Raw genomic sequence first — 22588 nt, forward strand, 5'->3', positions numbered from 1 at the left:
CCAACTTGAGTCAGACTTTTAGTTTCGATAAAATACGAGGATGACTTCAGCACTTACAAATAACGAAAGAATATGCTTATTTTGTCCCTGAAAGGTAAAATGTGGCCGCATTTCATGATTTATTATTTTATTTGTAACCTTTTAGTTGAAAGTCCACCTCTATATACATACATTTTAGGTTTCTTTTGAAAAGACGAATGAATAATATATGGAAGGCACCAGTATGGTGAGCCAGTATTAGTATTACAGATTTTTCTGCTTATAATAAAGTACAATCAGAATACGTTTATTAAAGGAAATTCTCATGAAATAGACGTAGAACTGTTTTATAATAACTATCTTGAGTATTACTAAATTAACTAAAAATCATAAAGACACGACGACGACCAGTAGACTGTGCGCCGCCGCCGCTTCTGCGTCTACTCATGGTGACGAATCCTTGTGTGACTCGAAACTAATAAGGCTTTTCTCCATTAAAGTACATGAGTAAACCGTGATTTTTAGTTAAGACGTAGAACTTTTAACAACCGTATATTGAGCAATACTATTGTAGTAAAGCAACTTTAGGGTACCTTTTAAAGGTTTTGTTGTCATCTTCATTTGAATAACTCATTTTCAAACAAACACCACCATCCCCAAAAATTAAAGAGTTACTAAAAGTCTTAAGGAACAGCCTCATAAGTACCAACCTGTGACTAGAGTACATCTCCTAAGGTACAAATACTGCAGAGAAGGGCAGGTGTGCAGTAAGGCGCAGAGTCCAGCGTCCGTGACCGACCCACAGTCCGTGAGGTCTATGTACTCCACGGGAGGTCTTCGCGTCGCCAGCCGCGTCTCCAACCAGGCCCAGTCTGGCCAGTCCACGTTTGGACAACCTGGGAAATAGAGAAAGTAATTATTTATTAACTTCTGATGCTCTGTTGAATGATAGTTGTTTTTCTGCAAACTCTAAGTGGCGCCACTGGCGATAAAAATCTTTGTTAGTGTTATTATAATTGCTAAGAAATTATAGAGTTAATTCTTCGTATATTTGTCACTAATTATAATTTAATATTCATAACCAGTTATAATAATAATATCAAATACACTTAGGCATCTTTTATCTAAAGGGCAGATGTGATAAGTAAGTTCATGTTTAGGTTATTTGCTTTAACTGAGAGCCATGCTTCGGCACTGCTGGGCTCCACCGGAGTGATACCATGGTCTTACAGAAAACCGACGTGACACAACGCTTGCGCTGTGGTTTGATGTGTGAGTGAGGTGATCGGAATTCCTCTGGTGTTCCGGGTGTCCATGGACGGCGGCGATTGCTTGCCATTAGGTGATCCGTCTGCTCGTTTACCGGCTTATACCATAAAAAATTAAAGTAAACAAAATCAATCTTACAAGTAAATAGAATTAGTTCGCAAGCATATTATAATATCCAATAACTACACACACCAGGTAACTTCAAAGGATCAAGTTTGAAAACTTTATTATAAAACCAATATTGGTAACTTTGAAGATTGAAACTGTGGCCTGGCTTGTAGGCTTTAGTTGAAGTTTCTATGATAAAATAATTATATTAGGGAAGAGTAATAAATATTGATTTTGCTACACCTGTAGAGTGAGACTTAATTTCCCCATAGATTTGAGGGAAGCGGTGTAAGACTATTCTCATTATTGGAAGCGACTGAGACTTACGTATTCTCGCTCAATGGTTAGATAAGATAGTTTCTTTTGTGTAAAATTATATTGCTTGAATGATTGTCTAAAATCTTATTAGTACCTAGTCTGGTTTAACTTTCACATTGTGTTTTGGCAATCAATAATGTATTTCACTTGACGCTTCAGCTAGGCCTTGGTCATTAACATCAACAGGTGACAGTCCACAGCAGGACTTTTTTTGATGGGGGGAAATTATCCAATAACTTTTCTAGCCTTGGGCGAGACGAGAGGGAATGTCAGACTCTTACTGACTAAACCCAATTCCTACTCATGCTTTTCGAGCCAAAAACCCGGTTTTCCACTAGTCAGTCGACAACTCCAGGTCGGCATCAGCCTTACTGTGGTGCAGCCCCATCTGTGGTGATCTGATGGCTCTTTAAGGCACGCCGCCTCTGCTTCTGGTCGGGCGGCGAACTACTCTTGCTCACTGTCCGCAGACCCGCACTTACACGTGGACGAGATCGCGCGTCCCTCTATACAACTTAGGTATATACATTACATAGGAGGTTAATGTCTTATTAGTCACCTGTAAGGTCTATATGCCTCAAATCCGTGAGGTCTGTGATGAGGGGCGCCATGGCTCTGGCGTCCATGCTACTGGATCCCGTCACTGCCAAGTGCGTCAGGTTCCTGAATGTAGCCACCAGCAATTGGGCACTCGCTACTGTTACCTGGAGACAAACATGAAGATTAGTATATGGTTTGAAGGGCAAGTTATAAGCAATTTTATTTTCAATTTATGTCACATCACATCAACAGCCTATAAGTGGCCATTGCTGACCAAAGGCCTCTTCTCACACGGAGAAGGTTTCAGCATTACTCATGGCGCTTATTCAATGCAGGTTTGGCAATTTCAAACTTAAAATAAGACACAATAAGCCCAGGTTTGCTCACGATGTTTTCCTTCACCGTTTGTCAGTAGTGTTTAAATAATCTTAGAAAGTACATTTAACTCGGAAACAGTCACATTGGCAATTGCTGCTGATAGGTTCCGAAACCGTGCCCTCATGCATGAGAAGCGAGTGTCTTAAACCTCCGAATCCACAACATTTTATTTTAATTTTGTATATTCAACTTTTAATTTGTAACTACATTAATAAATCAGAAGAAAAAATTGTAATAAGGCACAAGAGTGTTCAAAAAAAGTATACAAAACTCACCGCACAGTTTTTCGACCGCCATTCCTTAACGGAGCTGACGCAAGGTCCTGCCCTGGCTCCAGCACACCTGGCCGCGATCTCCAAGGGACCTGCTGCCCTCACCTTCTTCCAGGCTTCTGGCCTGGTGATCAGGCGCGTGGTGAGCCTCGCCCATCGTCGACACACTCGAGACATTCGGCAGAGGTCTGATACCTGTGGATAGTGTTCTTATGAATCATTCTGTATGTACAGCTCTTTTAATATTTGCTAACCATTGGTAAGGATACCTGTTAATTTATTTATTTAAGTCTTTGACTACCAAAAGCAAAGTGTTGAAGACAAATCCTCCGCTAACGTCGGTCACCGGTGACCATCACGGCGTTCAATGTGTTATAAAAAATATTATGGCCTTTATCAAACCCAAGGTGTTGGATTGTTTGTAAAAATATATTTGTCTATGTGATTGTACAAACGTGTGAACGTATCCCCTGATGGCCTATATCTAATTAAATTTTCTTAGGTACTGAAACATGAGCGTGAGGACCAAAACATTACAATATTACAATGGGTTTACAATCGGAACACGAAAATAAACATCTCTACACTCTCCTTCCGAGAAGCTGAATAGATATTTACCCGACTGTAAGAAGGGTGTTATTGATGTTGATGTTTAATGTTTTTTCATGAAAATCAATCGGTTTTAATATGATAAACAAACATGTAACAACAAACATAATTAATAATTTCCGTTTTGGTATATTGATGTAAATAATTAGGTACGATTTTAATGGGCCGGCTCGACGGGAGTAATACCACAGTCTCACAGAAAACCGACGTGAAACAACGCTTTCGTTGTATGAGTGAGGTTACCGGATGCCTCTTCCCAACCGTCGTTTCCCCAACAACCCTTAAATGGGACCCCCAAGAGGGTCCCGGCATCGCACTTGAAGCGTTTTTGGTGTTTCGGATGTCTATGGGCGACGATGATTGCTTACCATCAGGTGATCCGTCTGCTCGTTTACCGGCTTATACCATAAAAAAACTTATAACCAGAACTTTTAAAACAATGTCTCATTTACAAACCTCAAGGTAAGACAAAATCTTCAACCACAAGGCATCATTGAGAGTATTATCTCTTCTTCTTCTCGGTGGGCCGCAGTCTGCGAGGGTGTGGTAGCCCTGGTCGAGACTGAGCTCGCTGAGGTCGGCAGCTAGAGACAGGGCCGGCTCGGGCGGCGGCGGGGGCCTGCGCCGGGCTCCCCCGCACACGCCGGGCCCCGAGCAACTACCGCTTGACATGACGAGACCCTGGAAAGAAGGAATAGAAAGTTAGTTGACTGTTTTCCCCACTATTGTGAAAGGAACTGTGTATTTATTTAATTTAATTTTTTGTCGCTACATCGTGAAAAGTACTCAATATTTTACTCTGCTCCTTATATTATAAATGCAAAAGCTTGTGTTAACGTACGGATATATATCTATTACTTACACTTTCAGGTAAAAAGTAATGAAATAATTTGACTGAAGATAGAGTCCAAGTAAATACATAGATAATTACTTTCATATTGTATAACCCATGTAGAAACCAAACACACAAACAGAAGGCGACAAAATCAAAATGCTTGATCAATTGCAAATTGCAATCCGCAATTAACACAACCATTCAAATATCGATAGTGACAGAAATAATTATGTCAACTGAGAAATTATGGCTTAATTTTGATTGCAAACATTAGAGCAACAGTTTCCATAATAAATAGCGCAAATTGTACTAATTTGTTATACATTAAATCGTTCCTATTGACAATATAAATGGAAATTATAAAATGGCGGCAGGGCCACGAGTTTGCTTTAAATGTACTAATGGACAAATTAAGACTCATAATTGTAAAGGTGCGTTTCTAATTGGGTATGTTTTCGAAATATTATGGTTTGGAAATATGTAGTTTACAGATATAAAGGCATATAATATGTATTACCTAGTTAAGTCCATAGTTACTTATTAATCTTATGACGGCAAGGTTGGACTGTGGTATGGTTCGATTCCCGCACGGAGCAACTATTTGTGTGATCCACAAATTGTTGCTTCGCGTCTGGGTGTCATGTGTATGTGAACTTGTATGTTAGTAAACACACCCATACAGACACAAGAGACGCAGTATTCTTAATACATAAAACATTTATAAAAACATATGACAAATATACATTGCATTATTGAATGGAAAGTTTCTTCCAAATTCCACCAGTTAAGTCATATGTATTGTGTGAATGAGTATATTGCGGCAGAACACCAAACACCAAACTAGAGCTAACTAATTTTTATTTTTTCAAAAGGAAATCCTAACTCTTCCTATACCAGTCACTGACCAACTGATCCACCAAGTAATAAGAATGTTCATAATAACTTCACTATTATATCATCATAACCATATCAACCTCAAGATGTCCACTACTGACCATAGGCTTCCCCCAGTGACTTCCAGATCAGCCAGTTCAAAGCAACCTGCATCAATAAATAACTTAACCAATCTTAAATTAATATATTCTCTATAAATCTTATAAACCCCTCTCAACATGAATGCGCCTTTAAACATTTTATTGACAAGCAAAGTAAAGGATTAACCTAATTTCAAGCGTCAGTAGCGTAGCCGGTAAAATGAAACGCGGTCTTGTAAGCTTCAAACACCTATGTATAATACCTTAGCAGGAGGGATACCAGTTTGCAACATTGTCAACAAACCAGATTAATTAATTCCTTATATGTTTATTAATATTACATGTCATTACTTTTAGCATATTTAATAGTATTCTCAAGTATGGAGCTAGCTTGGTTTTGCCCATAACTTTGGTCACGTATAAACTCCCTCTTCAAATTATTTTATGATATACAAACCCAACAGGCCAATGATGGTAAGTAAGAAACGATTGGAGATAATTTCTGATCAGAGCTAATTTTAAGAGAGTCTTAAGTTATATTTTCGCAAACATAAATATGACTTGTTTTACTCCAGGACAGAAAACAACAACACGAAACAAAATTTTCTTTCAAATTCCATAGAGTTATTAATGAAAAGGGAATTCATACACACATGTGTATTCATACATACACATATACTCAAATGGCTTGATAATATGGTATAGATAGATACTATGACTACAATGATGGAAATAAATAGTTCACACATAGTAATTAAAACGTTTTTGCAAGACTCATACAAAGTGTGACAGCGCGTCACACTATTCACATAATCACAGCTTATGAGCTGTAAACAAAGATTTGATATGTCAAAGCTTTGCTTTTTATTTTTTGTTTCAATCTCGCACAATCTCATACGTATTCATCACAATGTGCAAGTTATTAGTAATTTGTCCCATGAACCATTGAAATCAAGCTACATGGTGAAAAATACATTATTTTCACCATTCCTATATTAACTCCCTCCCCTTCCCACTATATTTCTTATTGCAGTTGTCACAAAAATCGACTGTAGGATTCGGATTAGTTACGTTTGACAAAGACCAAAGCTGCGCTCTCTAATAAACCTGAATTGTTTTCGGAACAAAATCGTTACTTAGGACATGTTTAAGTAATCATTAAATGTCTACGATACGATACGATTACGGTAATTACATTCATTTTTGTTGATAATTATGTTTGTTATTTTATTTTTTATTTCTTTATTTCTCTTTTTCTGTCTTTGACGTTCAAAAGTGCCTTCCTGGTCTATTTGAAATAAATGATTTTGACTTTGACTTTGTTTCTCTTTTTCTTTCTTACTTTCTATCTGTCTTTCTTTCTTTCAAAATAAATTAAACAAACAAACCTCTATACAAACAAACACAAAATTCTCACTTCCAACTGAATAAACAATAATTTGTCACGAGCCTTTACATTACCATACAAAAAGACATTACTATAGGACCATAGGCGCTAATTAATGTTCCACAATCTGTCAATTGTATAATTAATACGCAAATTATAACCTTATTCACACGTGCGGAGGTTTTGATTTTGATTGCCATTAAATATACGTTGTCGAAGTTTACATATTCATTAGTCGATGCATTCAGATATTTAGGTCGTACTTGTAAGATATTATTGCGTCTATTAATCTACCTCCTCCTTCATTACTTGAAGTGGTTTTCGAGATTCAGAGCGAGATGTTTTATAAAGTACTTACTGAATGTTTGCCTCATTATGGGATTATTTTGAGATAACTCCAAATTTTAGACTATTAACAACTTAGACTTTTCGAAATAGAAAAAACTTTAATACTTTAACCGGCTTTTTTTAAGCGGAAAAATTATCCAATGACTTCTCTCTCCCGAGGCGAAAGGGAGTGTCAGACTCTTAATGACTAAAATTTACCCCGTTCCTACTCCTGTTTCCGCAGCTCCGGAACTTGCCGGAACAAGCTGATTAACGGCTTGAGAAAAAAACAAACCTTATGCTAAACGCTTCACTTTCGATTACTCGACTAATATAATAATAATTAAAGTTAAAGCAATAGTTATTTATTTCAAATATACAGGGAAGGCACTTTTGGAACGTCAAAGCAAATAAATATTACAATATTAAATAAATTGTCTCTATCTATCGGTGTTCTCTAGCGAAACTACTTCCAGAAGTTTCAAATGAAAACACATTTTATTTTCATCTACCTAACCATTAGCTTGCAACTGGCACTTCATACCCAACAAACACAACACTGAAACAAAAACTTTACTTTCGCAAAACATTTAGTTAGGTACCTCCTAACGTCCGTAGTCCGTATGGCCGGATCAAAGAGCGCTGTAACTATTACGGACCTTTATAAAGAGGTAACCTACTCTATTCCGTCGTATATCTCCTTCGTCCGCCGACTTTGATGTGTACACATCACATACTCACATACTGGTTCCTTTTACCATGTAGTTAGATAACAGAAGAACCATTACGATCAATTTAAAAGGAGAACTGAGTCTGCTTGTGACTGACTACATTATTAAACTAGCTTCTGCTAATGGCTTCATTCGCGTTTTCGTGGGATATAAAATATTCTATCACCCAAGTCAGCGGATATCCTGTCTGTATACCAAATTTCATCAAAATCCTTTCAGTATGATTGATGGACAAACATCCAAACAAACAAACTTTCACATTTATAGTATTAGTGTAATACACAAAAGCAATTGCTCGACAAAGCAGCAAAATGTAAAGTTTCTTAGGTATTCTTCTATCGAAAGAGATAATTTTCAACAAACATATAATCTCTTCTTTTAAGGGGGGGATCATCAAATGACTTGTCTCGCCTTTGGCGAGACTGACTAAAAACTTATTGACTAAAAACCACCCCGTTCCCACTCCTGTGTTTCGAGCCGAAGCCCCGGTAAACCCGCTAGGTAGTCCTCAGCTCCGGATAAAATAAATACCTTAACTACACTTCTGTCTATTTCCTTCTCAACCATAATATACAGTACCCCGGCCTTATTTCTTTTATAAAATGGCAGCAGTACCACGACTTTGCTTTAAATGTACTAATGGACAAATTAAGCTTCATAATAATTGTAAAGGTGCGTTGCTAATTGAGTATGTTTTCGAAATATTTTGGTTTGGAAATATGTAGTTCACAGATTTACAAGCATATAATATGTATTACCTAGTTAAGTCAATAGTTACTTATTAATCTTATGACAGCACGGTTGGACTGTGGTATGGTTCAATTCCCGCACGGAGCGACTCTTTGTGTGATCCACAAATTGTTGCTTCGAGTCTGGGTGTCATGTGTATGTGAACTTGTATGTTTATAAAAGCACCCAATGACTCAGGAGTATCTCCTATATAGTATCAGGCTATTCTTAATACATAAAACATTTATAAAAACATATGACATATAGATGAATGAAAAGTACAAACATACGACAAATATACATTGCATTACTGAATGGAAAGTAGTTTCAAATTCCACCTGTTAAAAATCATAATTATGTATTGTGGTCGTCGCTAACTAAAATAAGATTATTTCAAAACAAAAACCTAATACTTTTCCTAAACAGTCACCGACTAACTGATCCACCAAGTAATAAGAATGTTCGTAATAACTTCACTATTATATCATCATAAACATATAAACCACAAGATGCCCACTCCTGACCACAGGCTTCCCCCAGTGACTTCCAGATTATCTGGTTTAAAGCAACCTGCATCCATTAATAACTTAACCAATCTTAAATTAATATATTCTCAATAAATCTTATAAACCCCTCTCAACATGAATGCGCCTTTAAACATTTTATTGACAAGCAAAGTAAAGGATTAACCTAATTTAAAACGTCAGTAGCGTAGCCGGTAAAATGAAACGTAGTCTTGTAAGCTTCAAACACCTATGTATAATACCTTAGGAGGTATACAAGTTTGCAACATTGTCAACTAACCAGATTAATTAATTCCTTATATGTTTATTAATATTTCATTTCATTACTTTTGGCATATTTAATAGTAATCTCAAGTATGGAAGTAACTTGTTTTTGTCCATAACAACATAAAACCAACTTTCATTTCAAATTCCATAGAATTATTAGCGTAAAGGGAATCCATACAAACATGTGGATATCCATAAGTGTGGGCGAGCTATGCTTCGGCACGAATGGGACGGCTCGACTGGAGTGATACCACGGCCTCAAAGAAAACTGACGTGAAACAACACTTGCGTTGTTTTCCCAATCTTCCCAATCCCCAACAACCATAGGCGTAGCCAACTGGTAACCAGTTACTAGCTACTTATATCTTAAATATAACTATTAACTACTGATTGTTTTGTTCGTTTTACTTTCTTGAACCCCTCCCGATACTAAAACCTGGCTACGCCTATGCCAACAACCCTTAAATTCTTAACCCCCAAAGCCCCAAAATTCTTAAGCCAGCAACGCACTTGTAACGCCTCTGGCGTTACAAGTGCGTTGCTGGCTTTATAGTATGTGTGCATTCGCATACTATTTATAACAATGATGGAAGTAAATAGTTCACACATAGTAATTAAAACGTTTTTGTAGCACTCATACAAAGTGTGACGGCGCCACACTATTCATAATCAAAACATAATCACAGCTTGTGAGCTGTAAACAAAGATTTGATATGTCAAAGCTTTGGTTTTTTTGTTTCAACTCGTACAATCTCATACGTTTCCATCACAATGTGCCAGTTATTAGTTATTACTCCCATGAACCAATTGAAATCAAGCTAGATGGTGAAAAACACATTATTTTCACCATTCCTATATTAACCCCCTCCCCTTCCCACTATATTTCTTCCCGCAGTTGTCACAAGAATCGACTATAGGATTCGGATTAGTTACGCTTGACAAAGACCAAAGCAGCGCTCTCTGATAAACCTGAACTGTTTCAAAACAAAATCGTTACTAAGGTAATGTTTAAGTAATCATTCACTGTCTCTGAGTACGGTTATTTCATTTATTTGTGTGTGTGTGTGTGTGTGTGTGTATGTGTGTGTGTGTGTCTATAATTATTATTTCCTTTTTCTTTCTCTCTCTCTCTCTCTCTCTCTCTCTCTCTCTCTCTCTCTCTCTCTCTCTCTCTCTCTCTCTCTCTCGTTCTTTCTTTCTGTCTTTCTTTCTTTCTTACTTACTTTCTTATTTTCTTTCTTTTTTTTATTTATTTCTTTCTTACTGTCTTTCTTTCTTTGAAAATTAAGTAAACAAAAAAACCTCTATACAAACAAACACAAAATTCTCACTTCCAGCTGAATAAACAATAATTTGTCACGAACCTTTACATTACCATACAAAAAGACATTACTATAAGACCATAGGCGCTAATTAATGTTCCACAATCTGTCAATTGTACAATTAATACGCAAATTATAACCTTATTCACACGTGCGGAGGTTTTGATTTTGATTGCTATTAAATATACGTTGTCGAAGTTTACATATTCATTAGTTGATGCATTCAGATATTTAGGTCGTACTTGTAAGATATTATTGCGTCTATTAATCTACCTCCTCCTTCAATACTTGAAGTGGTTTTCGAGAATCAGACCGAGGTGTATTTATAAAGTACGGTATCTGTTGATTTTTTGACACATTATGGGTTTATTTTGAGATAACTCCAAACTTTAGACTACAAACAACTTAGAATTTTCGAAATAGAAAATACTTTAATACTTTAACCGGCTTTTTTAAGCGGGAAAATCATCCTATGACTTCTCCCGCCTTGAGCGAGGCGAAAGGGAGTGTCAGACTCTTAATGACTAAAATTTACCCCGTTCCTACTCCTGTTTCCGCAGCTCCGGAACTTGCCGGAACAAGCTGATTAACGGCTTGAGAAAAAAACAAACCTTATGCTAAACGCTTCACTTTCGATTACTCGACTAATATAATAATAATTAAAGTTAAAGCAATAGTTATTTATTTCAAATATACAGGGAAGGCACTTTTGGAACGTCAAAGCAAATAAATATTACAATATTAAATAAATTGTCTCTATCTATCGGTGTTCTCTAGCGAAACTACTTCCAGAAGTTTCAAATGAAAACACATTTTATTTTCATCTACCTAACCATTAGCTTGCAACTGGCACTTCATACCCAACAAACACAACACTGAAACAAAAACTTTACTTTCGCAAAACATTTAGTTAGGTACCTCCTAACGTCCGTAGTCCGTATGGCCGGATCAAAGAGCGCTGTAACTATTACGGACCTTTATAAAGAGGTAACCTACTCTATTCCGTCGTATATCTCCTTCGTCCGCCGACTTTGATGTGTACACATCACATACTCACATACTGGTTCCTTTTACCATGTAGTTAGATAACAGAAGAACCATTACGATCAATTTAAAAGGAGAACTGAGTCTGCTTGTGACTGACTACATTATTAAACTAGCTTCTGCTAATGGCTTCATTCGCGTTTTCGTGGGATATAAAATATTCTATCACCCAAGTCAGCGGATATCCTGTCTGTATACCAAATTTCATCAAAATCCTTTCAGTATGATTGATGGACAAACATCCAAACAAACAAACTTTCACATTTATAGTATTAGTGTAATACACAAAAGCAATTGCTCGACAAAGCAGCAAAATGTAAAGTTTCTTAGGTATTCTTCTATCGAAAGAGATAATTTTCAACAAACATATAATCTCTTCTTTTAAGGGGGGGATCATCAAATGACTTGTCTCGCCTTTGGCGAGACTGACTAAAAACTTATTGACTAAAAACCACCCCGTTCCCACTCCTGTGTTTCGAGCCGAAGCCCCGGTAAACCCGCTAGGTAGTCCTCAGCTCCGGATAAAATAAATACCTTAACTACACTTCTGTCTATTTCCTTCTCAACCATAATATACAGTACCCCGGCCTTATTTCACAATTAAACGCGTATCTTACAATGGAAGTATAAATCAAACGAGTTTGTCATCTGTACCACTCATGCACATTTATGAGCTATGTGTATTTCGATTGAACTTGCTATTGCTTATAGAAACTTAATTTTAGCCTGTCAGTTAATTTATATTGGTTATGTTCGTGACAGCCTTTAAATGTATTGAAGTTATTATAGGTAAAATTGTAATTGTAAATCAAATTAACATTGGCATTTGACAGAGATGCACATTGGATGTGATGGAGTGAATTGGATGACTGCATGGTTGGCGCGGTAGCTGGTCAACTGACTACGTGTAGTGGGTTTGCGCACAAAACAAATTTTTGTGGAATCCATAAAATTGTTGTTTGTAAACGCACCCACGACACAGCAGAAAATTATAGTGTGGGACAACGTTAACGGAAAAAACATTGGATGACTTTCCTCTTCAATAAAAAAATAAACTTTTATTGAAGAGGAAAGTCATCCAATGTCTTTTCCCGCCTTGGCTGAGGGGACAGGGAGTCTCAGACTCTTACTGACTGAAACCCATCCCATTCCTACATCTGCTTCAAGCCAGAGTCTCGGTAACCAGCTAAGTCATCCGCAGCTCTGCGTATCTTGGCTTGGCTCGAAGGGAGTGGTACCACGGCACCACTGAAAACCGGCGTGAAATAACGCTTAATGTATGCGTGAATTATATCCCTTAGAATAGGACGGTATTAGAAGGTTTTCACAACTGACACAAATGGAAAATTATTTTTTATCGAATCTGTGAGACGAGTTTCAACTTTCAATTAAAAGTTTTTAGTACTTTTACTTTTAATCGGATTACTGAGTTCAAATGTCAGTCTATGCTTTTAAGGGATCTCTTTGATATGGGATGTCTAACTTGTGATCATTGTGTCGTTAGGGAATTAATTGCTGCAATTTTGACGTGTGGCTTTAATTACTCAAAGGTCACTTTTATTTTGATAAAAAATAAATTAATTGTATGTTCGATTGTTGGATAAGATACGAGTAAACTAAAACGAGTATCTATAGATTTTGTAACGAAACTTATGTGTAGTACTGTTTTTGTAAATAAAATACTAAAATCACATACAGCATTTGCTTATTAATAACGTGAGCATCTAAGAAAATTATTAGAACAGTTTGTTTGGAGTCGGTGAAAAATTATGTAATTTATACGAAAATTACCCACGACTCTGACTTTTCTTTACGCCTAAACCACTCTTATCAATTTGAATAATTATTTTTGTGTTGGGTAGTACATTTAGCAAGGAAGGCTATAATTTATTTAACATCATGCTACCATCAAAAGCAACTGAGCAGAGCGGGTGAAACCGCGCAGAAGTAAGCAATTTTTCAATAAATATAAAATGAAATTATTGATCCAAGCCCCTATTATCTCAGCTATTTCTGATTTCCGATACCCATTATCATTCTAATACACAGTTTATGATATTCTCCACAGATAACGGAAATGTCCTAAAGTATTTAACCTCGTTTCTTTCCTATAAACTGTAGATACGTGTCAATGTGTGACGAGAGGAACAACTTGTTTAAAATTCTAACTGTACCGTATAGGCCCTGTAGATGGGCGACTACTGATTCAATCGTTAGGTGTAGGGTTGTCTATTTCTTAAGTTCATTGTGAATTTATGAGGATTATGTGTATTTTGCAACTTTCGTAATTTTTATCGATTTTTACTTTAAAAAATCTTTTCATAATTATTCATTGATTAGTAACCTACTTTTGGCACAAAAAAGAGAAACATGCGTGCTCTTATTAAAATTTTTATAACCTAAAATATAGACTTTCGAAATTCCTCGTCGATTCAGGACAAAGGATTATATTGTAAACTTGTAGGTCGAGTGGTTGCAACCGCCTTTTAATCCCGACAGGGCATGCAAAGGTCTTCTTCTTACAAGCTTTATTCGTCGCCACTCCAAGCGCACTGCAGCCTTCCTCGTGCTTTGGCAAATTGGAACATTGAGTGCAGTTTTAATTTGATCCGTCCATCGTATCGGTGGGCGCGCTCTTGTGCCATGAACCTTTCCTTTATATTTGTGTGTGTGTACCTCTGCATTGGTACACAGACGTTATATACAATGTAACAACCACTTTTCCACTTACGTTATGAGTCCCTTAAAACTAGACCCGAGAAATATTGGTCAGATGCAATGAGAGAGTCACACGCACGCCACATGTCTATGTAGGTAAGCATACATGAAGAAAATTGAATAATTTCCCAAGGCAGTAAAATGACAAAGTGTCACAACGTTACAAGACTTTATTATTGTAACTGTTGAACGTTACACGCGGTCCGACCGCTCATCAAGTGCCACTGGCTCGAAAGTGTCCTCTCTCTGGAAATAGGGCTGTCAAAGTGACAATCACTATAAACCAGCTGAGTTATTCTGGAATTGGTAAATTATAATATTTTTTTATTAAACTACGTTTAAAGAAACCGCCTGCGACCTTCCTGTTTTTTAATCGGTTGGTAATAAAGTCGATTTATATAACCGTATTAATAATATAATATATAAATAGTATTGTTTTTAAAAATATCAATATGAAACCCTTTTTACAATTTTCTATCCATAAACGGCATCAAAATATACAGATGATACATACAGGTCAACTTAAGAATATCATATTTTTATAAGTCTGTTTAAAAGTCCACTATACGGGTCAAAATGCCTAAACCTAAACTCACCTGGCGTAGTTCTTCTCATTTCCATCATCACCTCCTAGCGTTAGTGTCGCAATCACTTATTTTCAGATTACGAAACATTAATCTCACCGTGACTTCAGAAATGACTTTGCAAAAGTAACTTTCAGAATAGCTCCACAGACTAGGACTTAGCATGGCACAAAGGCCCCATTTAGTTGGCAATAATGGCACAAATTGAAATCCATTTTTTCTTGACTTTCTTATCTGTTGTAAAAGTTGTGTCTACTGTCAAGTGTCAGTTTATAATGGGCGACATTTTGACATAATGGATTATTAAAGTAGTTATTTATAGTACCGTAGTTATTTGCGAAAAGATTTTCGGTGTGGATTTAAATGAAGATTCATATTTCGTCTTCTTCTGAATTTTGTAGTAAACCTTTTTTTATGTCGTCTCAAGTCTATTATTGGAGTTAAACTTTGCTGCTAAGTTTTTTATTTTATCATTCTTGCTGCCGTACTCAGAGTCATTTAATGATTACTTAAACTATTCCTTAGTAACAATTTTGTTTCGAAAACAAGTCCTAAGAACTGGCTTTTCACCATTTGTGTTATAAGTCCCATGTAATAAATAGGAGGTGAGCCTATTGCCATTATACTAGGCTACTACTGAGAAATTTACGAAAAGGCGAAAAAAGTCCAGCGATACTTTGCCTGACTCCTTATTTATTATTATTATTTATTTATTTCATTTCCACACAGGGAACATTATTATAGACTAAGCTCCACACAACCGTCGTAATGGTTTGTGAGGTCTTGACTTGCCGGACAATATCACACTTGCGACCACTCGACCACCGAGACCAGTTAAATACAACGTTGTAAAATATCTACATAGAGACGCATAGACAACCCTAGCAACCTTTCGCTCGCACTCCATTAACATACACAAACAGTATTTGCTTACCCGTGGTGTTATTCCAATAGCCGCGGACTGCACTTGAGATGTACTCCTAATAATTATGTTTACTCAAGCCGTGGTACGCATTAGCTACTATTGCTACCTATTTGGACATTTTACTTTTTAAGCGATTGTTGGAAAATGGAACTTGTAATGTTTAAGTTAAGGTTGGTTTTTGGTTATTTTGTTTTAGGTGATACTAAAGTAGTAATGCTGCACAATGTATTTTTATGAGTACATGTATTTTTAATATTTCGTCTCGGGGACTAGTAGAAGATGTAAAGTAAGTAAACAATTCTATAAAATGAGTACCTCCTGCTTTTTTTTAAATCGGTGAAATAACGTTTTTGGTATTCGAAAATTGTAGCCTAGCAACTAAGTCTAGAAAAATGTATACGATATTCGACAATATTTTGTATAGTTTTTGTATAGTATAAGGCGGTAAACGAGCAGAGGGATCACCTGGTGGTATGCAATCGCGCGCACCCATGAACACCCGCAACACCAGAGGCGTTACAATTGCATTTCCGGCCTTCTGGGGGTTAGTAATTTAAGAGTAGTTGGGGAATCAGGGATTGGGAAAGGCCGTGGTATTACTCCGGTCGAGCCAGTCAACTCGTCCTGAATCATGGCTCTCCCCCACTAATGCTTACACATGTATATGCGTATATAGGACAAGAAATAAGTTCAACATTAAATAAATCTTCTCTCAATTTTTAAATCTAATCCTTTCATAGCCAGATAACTGATAATTATTATGTTTCGAAACGCCACAGGCAGTGTTGCCAGTCTACATAGTCTAGACTGAACTTGCTCCAGTAATTAGATGAAAATATGCTTTGGACAGATTCAGTAATTGGTTTCACTGAATTATAATTTGTACTGAGTGCTGATAAAATCTGTATCTAGTTTTTAAGATAATTTATTTGGCTTGCCTCGTTGTTAGAGTGATCACAAGAGCTACAATTGGTCAAGGAAGAGGTAGTTATTCCCGAATTGGGTAAAGTGTTACTGAGGTATTTCAGTAATAGCTTTATATTCTAGGACAACCTATTTCCCATGGCCTCGTCCGCGTAGTATAATGACTTCTGACAGAATTTGAGTTTCTTATTTTTTCCCGTCACGTCAAAATTGATTCAGCCATTTCAGAGATTAGCCAGAACAAATACACAGACAGACAAATGTGATTTGGGTGTATGTATCGTATTTATATTCATATACATGTAGTAAAAAATGTTTATTTCAATATTACAAACAAACACTGCAATGTTTTTTTTTAGTTTAGATTACATAAATACGTAGAGTAAATAAAGCTCCTTAATAATACAACTTTATTAGATGTAATTAAGTTGCAAATACTAATTGGACAAAAATTTAATAAAAAATATGTCTTAGAAATAATATAAATTCTGCATTAATTCGTTTTTACAAGATCGTATCAATAAATATGTTAAAATTAATTAATTAATGTTTCGGAGATCGGTAACAGAAATACATAGGAATTGACAAACCGGTTATGTATATAAACATAACTGTGATAGATTTAATAATAAGATAAGAATTAAATAGTGTTGGAAAATTATTTTTATTTATATTGATTTGTAGATAAACTGTCTTCTATTTTAAAAGACTATTTTAAAATTAACATACTTTAAAAAGACCTGTGTCATTGGTTGAATTGTCATAAGTACCGAGCAAGGGATCTCATGTACAAAACTCGGGTCATGATTTTGTAAAACTTAGACTGAAATTGAACTTTTTTAAAGGGGAAAAATCATTTTATAACTTGTCAAAACTGACTAAAAACCACCCCGTTCCTACTTCTGCTTTTCGAGCCAGAGACCCGGTAAACCCGCTAGGTGGTCCGCAGCTCCGGTTCAGGCATCAGCCCTACTGGGCCCTATCTGTGGTGGTTTGATCGCTCTTTGAGGCGCGCGCTAAACGCGACGCGCCGTACGCACGGGTCTGGTTCTGGTCGAGTGGCGAGCTACCCTTGCTCCCCGTCCGCAGACCCGCACAGACTGAAATTGAACTTGGTATGACTTAGTAAGTATATTCAAACATTCATCGTATTATAAATAATATTAATCATTACTATAGTCTATCAACATAAAGCCAACATAGATGATTTAAACGTGTATTTTGTGTGTCAAATAGTGCCGGCGCCATGCGCAAATGTCGCCCGCCCACGCAATGCATAGATACATCGAGGATTAGGCTTAATACATACATACTCAATACATAATTATGTTACGATACATTTTCGAGCTACGTAGCAAAATATTCATAATATTAATTTCTGGACCAAGTTTATACATAGTTGAAACTTTACTTTGATAAAGTCATATTTCAAAGTCAAAGCATTTATTTCAATTAATCCTAAATTAGGCACTTTTGAAACTATTATTGTCTTTAGAGGTATAATTGAGTGGTTTACTTCATCATCATCATAGTAATTTATCAAACAACATAAAACTTTCATTCCTGAGAATATCCCTAAACGTACTTTTCCACTAGAAATGTGCTATGCAACGTTGCTGTGAATGTGTTTGGCTTCCACATATCACATTCATTGGTACACATAGCAGAGCACTGGTAGAAACGGACTCAGTTAAACTATGTTTTTTATATGAAAAGATGCGTGCTATGGATGGCTCCCTACTATCGATACATCGCATACTCGAGCTGCGCATCTTACTCGCACGGCAACTTTACGACGGCGCATCTTCATATTACATCTCACTCGCACAGCTACACAACTTAGTATCAGTGGAAACAGTCACATAGTTTCACAGCTTAGCTATTACATCTTCGTCGTATAGCTACATAGTTTATCTTTGGTGAAGAAGCATCCTAATGCTTTAAGCACCAGCCAGTTGGATACGACAGGCATCCACCACTTGAACTATGCCCTACTAATAAATTCCTATATTAAATCACAATAAGCAAGAAATAAAACGAGAACAAAAGAATACAGAGGTACTCGTATCTATGTAATGTCGAATCAGTAGAAAAAATAATAAACGATCATATTATCTTGGAAAGAAAATAAGGTTCTTGGTAGCTAAGCCCTGAATAATGAGGTTTAATATAACAACTGAGAACACGACATTTATTTAATGATGCTCCCAAAAATATATCCCTGTACTATACTATATACCTACTTATATAGTGAAGCTTAGAAGCTTTTTATTTATGTGAACATTTGATGTTATATGGAACCAGGAACAGTTTTGTTTTTGATAGTCCTTTTCTTGAGAACATTCCTTACGGACATATAGAGACCAGATTGGCGATATATTAAAGAAGGGCGAAATTGGTAGTAGTAAAAAGTACCCTTAGCCGACAAGCATGCATGAACTATGACTATTGATGAAGCGAAAAGGGTATGTTAGATTCGTACCAATTGGCTGTCCACTGTCTCTGCTTACTCTGATATGGTTTAAATGAAACATGGAATCCTATTTATACATATGGTAAAATTCTAAAATCCGTGTTGTAGGGCACCAATTGCTTTATAATAGGCATTCTATCTCACTAGTCCGTAGACACACTTACGGCCACTTGGTACTAATCACTAAGTCCAGAATCCAATCATTAAAATAGTACCTAAATGAGTATGTACTAAGCTTTATCTGAACAAAAGTGTAAAGCAAAGCGGCGCCAACATTCACCGACCCACGCTCGCCCTTGACGCACCCGGCTTATCATGATCCAGAACCATGGTCACTTGTGATTCTGTGATCACTTTCAATATCTTAAACAGGTGACCTTGAACGTAGGATATTAGATGATTAGACTTTACTTTGATTTGATATCAGCATCTCTCATAATACCAACTAGCAACCTATAACTCATAATTATGCGCCAAAATCTACCACAATTTAAAAAAGTACTGGTGCTTTGGATCTACACTAGAAACAACCACTGGAAATTCACACTGGAAATTCCTGAAGTCCAGCTCATCCCAGAGACATGAATGACTGTCTTGGATCCCGCAATGAAGTAAATCAGAATAAATTAGAGGGGAAAAAAATAAAACGATAGTTTCCACTTCTCTCAGTGTAATGTAGGAGATAGAATGTTTGAAACCTAAAGGCACAAAAAGAGATTGCACAGCTGGAAGAAGCCTAGTCGTCAAGCACCACGGAAAGAACACTGTCTAAGTATACAGTGACGTATATAGTGTATCGTGACGTCACATACGTAGAACCTGACATGATGACTTTGTGAAATGATGCGAGATATGTCATAAAAGTAAATGAGTCCTATGTATGAGCTGTTATCTTGTATAAATTTTACAAGTATGAAATATGTATACAGTATGCCAAAGCTGCCTACACATTTACAAGTAAATTCCGAGCCATTGAATTATGTTGGTGCCTAGTTGTAGACGATACCAGACAAACGGCATTACAATGACAATGGCATTCCATTCCCTTTCGGTAGGGACCCTAAAACACGCAACAAATGAAATATTGTTGCCTAACGCTAACACTTTCTTTTCCACCAATCATATCCGATAAAACATTTTTTTACTTTTAAGTATTTTGTTTGGTTTAAACGTGTTCTAGAGTGGAAACCGCGTCTAGGCAAGCGTAGTGTAGGATCTAGCGTAATGTAGGTAAATGTGTAGCCCTCCAGCTAGGTGGAGTGACAATATCCGCAAGGTGGCTGGTAGTGGTTGGATGCATAGAGCTGAAGATCGAGCTCAGTGGCGTACCATTGGAGAGGCCTATGTCCAGCAGTGGACGAGAACAGGCTGATGATGATGACGATGATGATCTTGATTATATACTTCGCCTTGAAATATAAAACTTGTTCTACCTTATTTTCTACCCTGCCCTATTTTATATGAAGTTAAGTCTTAACCAGATTCGAAACTACTTATACATTGTTAGTAGGACTAGAACTGGCAAATTAAGTCGTAATGGACCCTCAATTTGTTTATCATTATGTAGATAGTTCATCAAACTCAGGGAAGTGGGAGTCATTTTTAAAAGTCACATTTCATAATCGAAACTGACTTGATTGACACAGTTTCTGCCTGAGTACGAACAAAAAGGACTTTGGTTTTTCCTCTCGCTAAAATTGTCAAAAAAAATATATTTATTCCACATTAAAAAAGTATATTTCAAATTATGAACATACTTTGGCCATAGCGTACCAACACTACAAGTCGACTACCAAACATGTGTCGTAATAGGTACTGGAAAGATAAGCAAGCGAACGCCATCTGGCGAATAAATCTTGAAACAGCACGCAACTAGTGACGTGCCAACTGCTATCTGGCGATCACGTCCCTATCGACGTGTTGTGTGAAATCGCGTTCTATACAATAATTTATTTATTCGAAATGAAAGGAAGTAATGACTAGTGTTCACTATGTGTGTTTTATAAATAAGTGAAGTTGTGATTAGACCTGTTATTATAAACGAATAAGTAGTATTGCTTTTTTTAGCATTGATCAGTCTCCACGTTTGGCCACCAACCCGCTTACGAACCGAAGATGTCGTCGAAGATAAAGCACACAGAATTAAAAAGTACCTATTCACTCTGACCTTGAAGACCCGGGTTGTATTTCTCAGGAAAAATTAAAGCCGGTGGATTGTTCCATTCCCTGGCTGCACGGATTAGGAACGTGGATTCGAACCGTTTCGTTCGCACCCAAGGGAAGTCCACTCTGTAGGGCTCTGCTTCATGTATAACGTTTTTTGTGAAGATGGAAAATTGTCAAAGGACTCCTCTCGCCCTTGAGTGGGTCGGGAAGGAGTATCAGACTCTTACCAACTCTAGTTTCTACTCCTGCTCTACGCCGAACCCACGGTGTATGGTCTCAAGTGACGACCGCATTTTTGTTCTTGAAGTTTAGATGAGTAAAATAATGTTGTATTCATTACCTGTAAACAAAGAAAGAAACAATTAATATTTTCTAATCAAAATATTTGTATATAAAGTCCTACGTTCCGTGAAACATATGAGTACTTTTAAAAACTTAGAAATAGCACATTTCTAAGTTTTTAAAAGTATATTTTATGACAATAAACTCATCCAAAAAAATATCAATTCACATTAAAGTACTCTTTCGTGAAAAATGTTTTTTTTTTTTGTTTTGTGTATGTAATCGTAACCATTAAAAACTTAATGCACAAAAAGTACACCTTTTGCTACCCCTCCTGCCTACATTCGCACTTGTTGAAGTTATTCACTTAAAAATACTCCATCCTTGCAATCTTGTGTCTTAATTAACCTGGCTAAGTAACCGCCCTAACTTTGCGAAAGTATCGTTAAAATTCTAATTACTGAATATAAATTAACTCCGAAACCACTTTAAAAGTACTTAAGTATCAAAGAAGGTATTAAACAATAATTAATATTAAATATTTCTTCCCAACTTAATACCTTGCTTGTTGTCTGGATAGGTAGGTAAAAAATTTTCGCTTAATTGATTTTCGTAGAGGTTTATGTTGGTATAAATCTTCTTCAAGAATGAGGGCTACTGCACTTGAATTTACCGCTAAATGAAATAGTGATAACCTTAGTCACTCTATCACACCTGTCTATCTATCTAAATTATATAACTTAAAGGTTGACTGACTGACATATCGATCTATCAAAGCACAGTCCAAACCACTAAACGGATCGACCTGAAATTTGGCATGCAAGTAGATGTTATGACGTAGACATACCGAATCGGCTAATTCTGCCAGAAATAATTACGAAGTCGCGGCAAAAGCTAGTTTAT

The 22588-nt window shown here is 36.5% G+C and overlaps 1 protein-coding gene across 1 annotated transcript in view; it reads right to left on the minus strand.

Moving 5' to 3' along the window:
• Positions 1-22588, minus strand: part of LOC118278165 (F-box/LRR-repeat protein 7) — an 81625-nt gene that overhangs the window by 8329 nt on the left and 50708 nt on the right. The window contains exons 2-5 of the mRNA XM_035597262.2: positions 3930-4154; positions 2868-3059; positions 2234-2378; positions 690-875 (exon numbers count right to left, since the gene is read on the minus strand). Of these exons, the coding sequence (XP_035453155.1) occupies positions 690-875; positions 2234-2378; positions 2868-3059; positions 3930-4145 (739 nt within the window). The 5' untranslated portion in view covers positions 4146-4154. The remainder of the gene's footprint in view (positions 1-689; positions 876-2233; positions 2379-2867; positions 3060-3929; positions 4155-22588) is intronic.

The sequence above is a fragment of the Spodoptera frugiperda genome, chromosome 18, assembly GCF_023101765.2.
Source record: "Spodoptera frugiperda isolate SF20-4 chromosome 18, AGI-APGP_CSIRO_Sfru_2.0, whole genome shotgun sequence".
NCBI classification, from domain to species: domain Eukaryota; kingdom Metazoa; phylum Arthropoda; class Insecta; order Lepidoptera; family Noctuidae; genus Spodoptera; species Spodoptera frugiperda.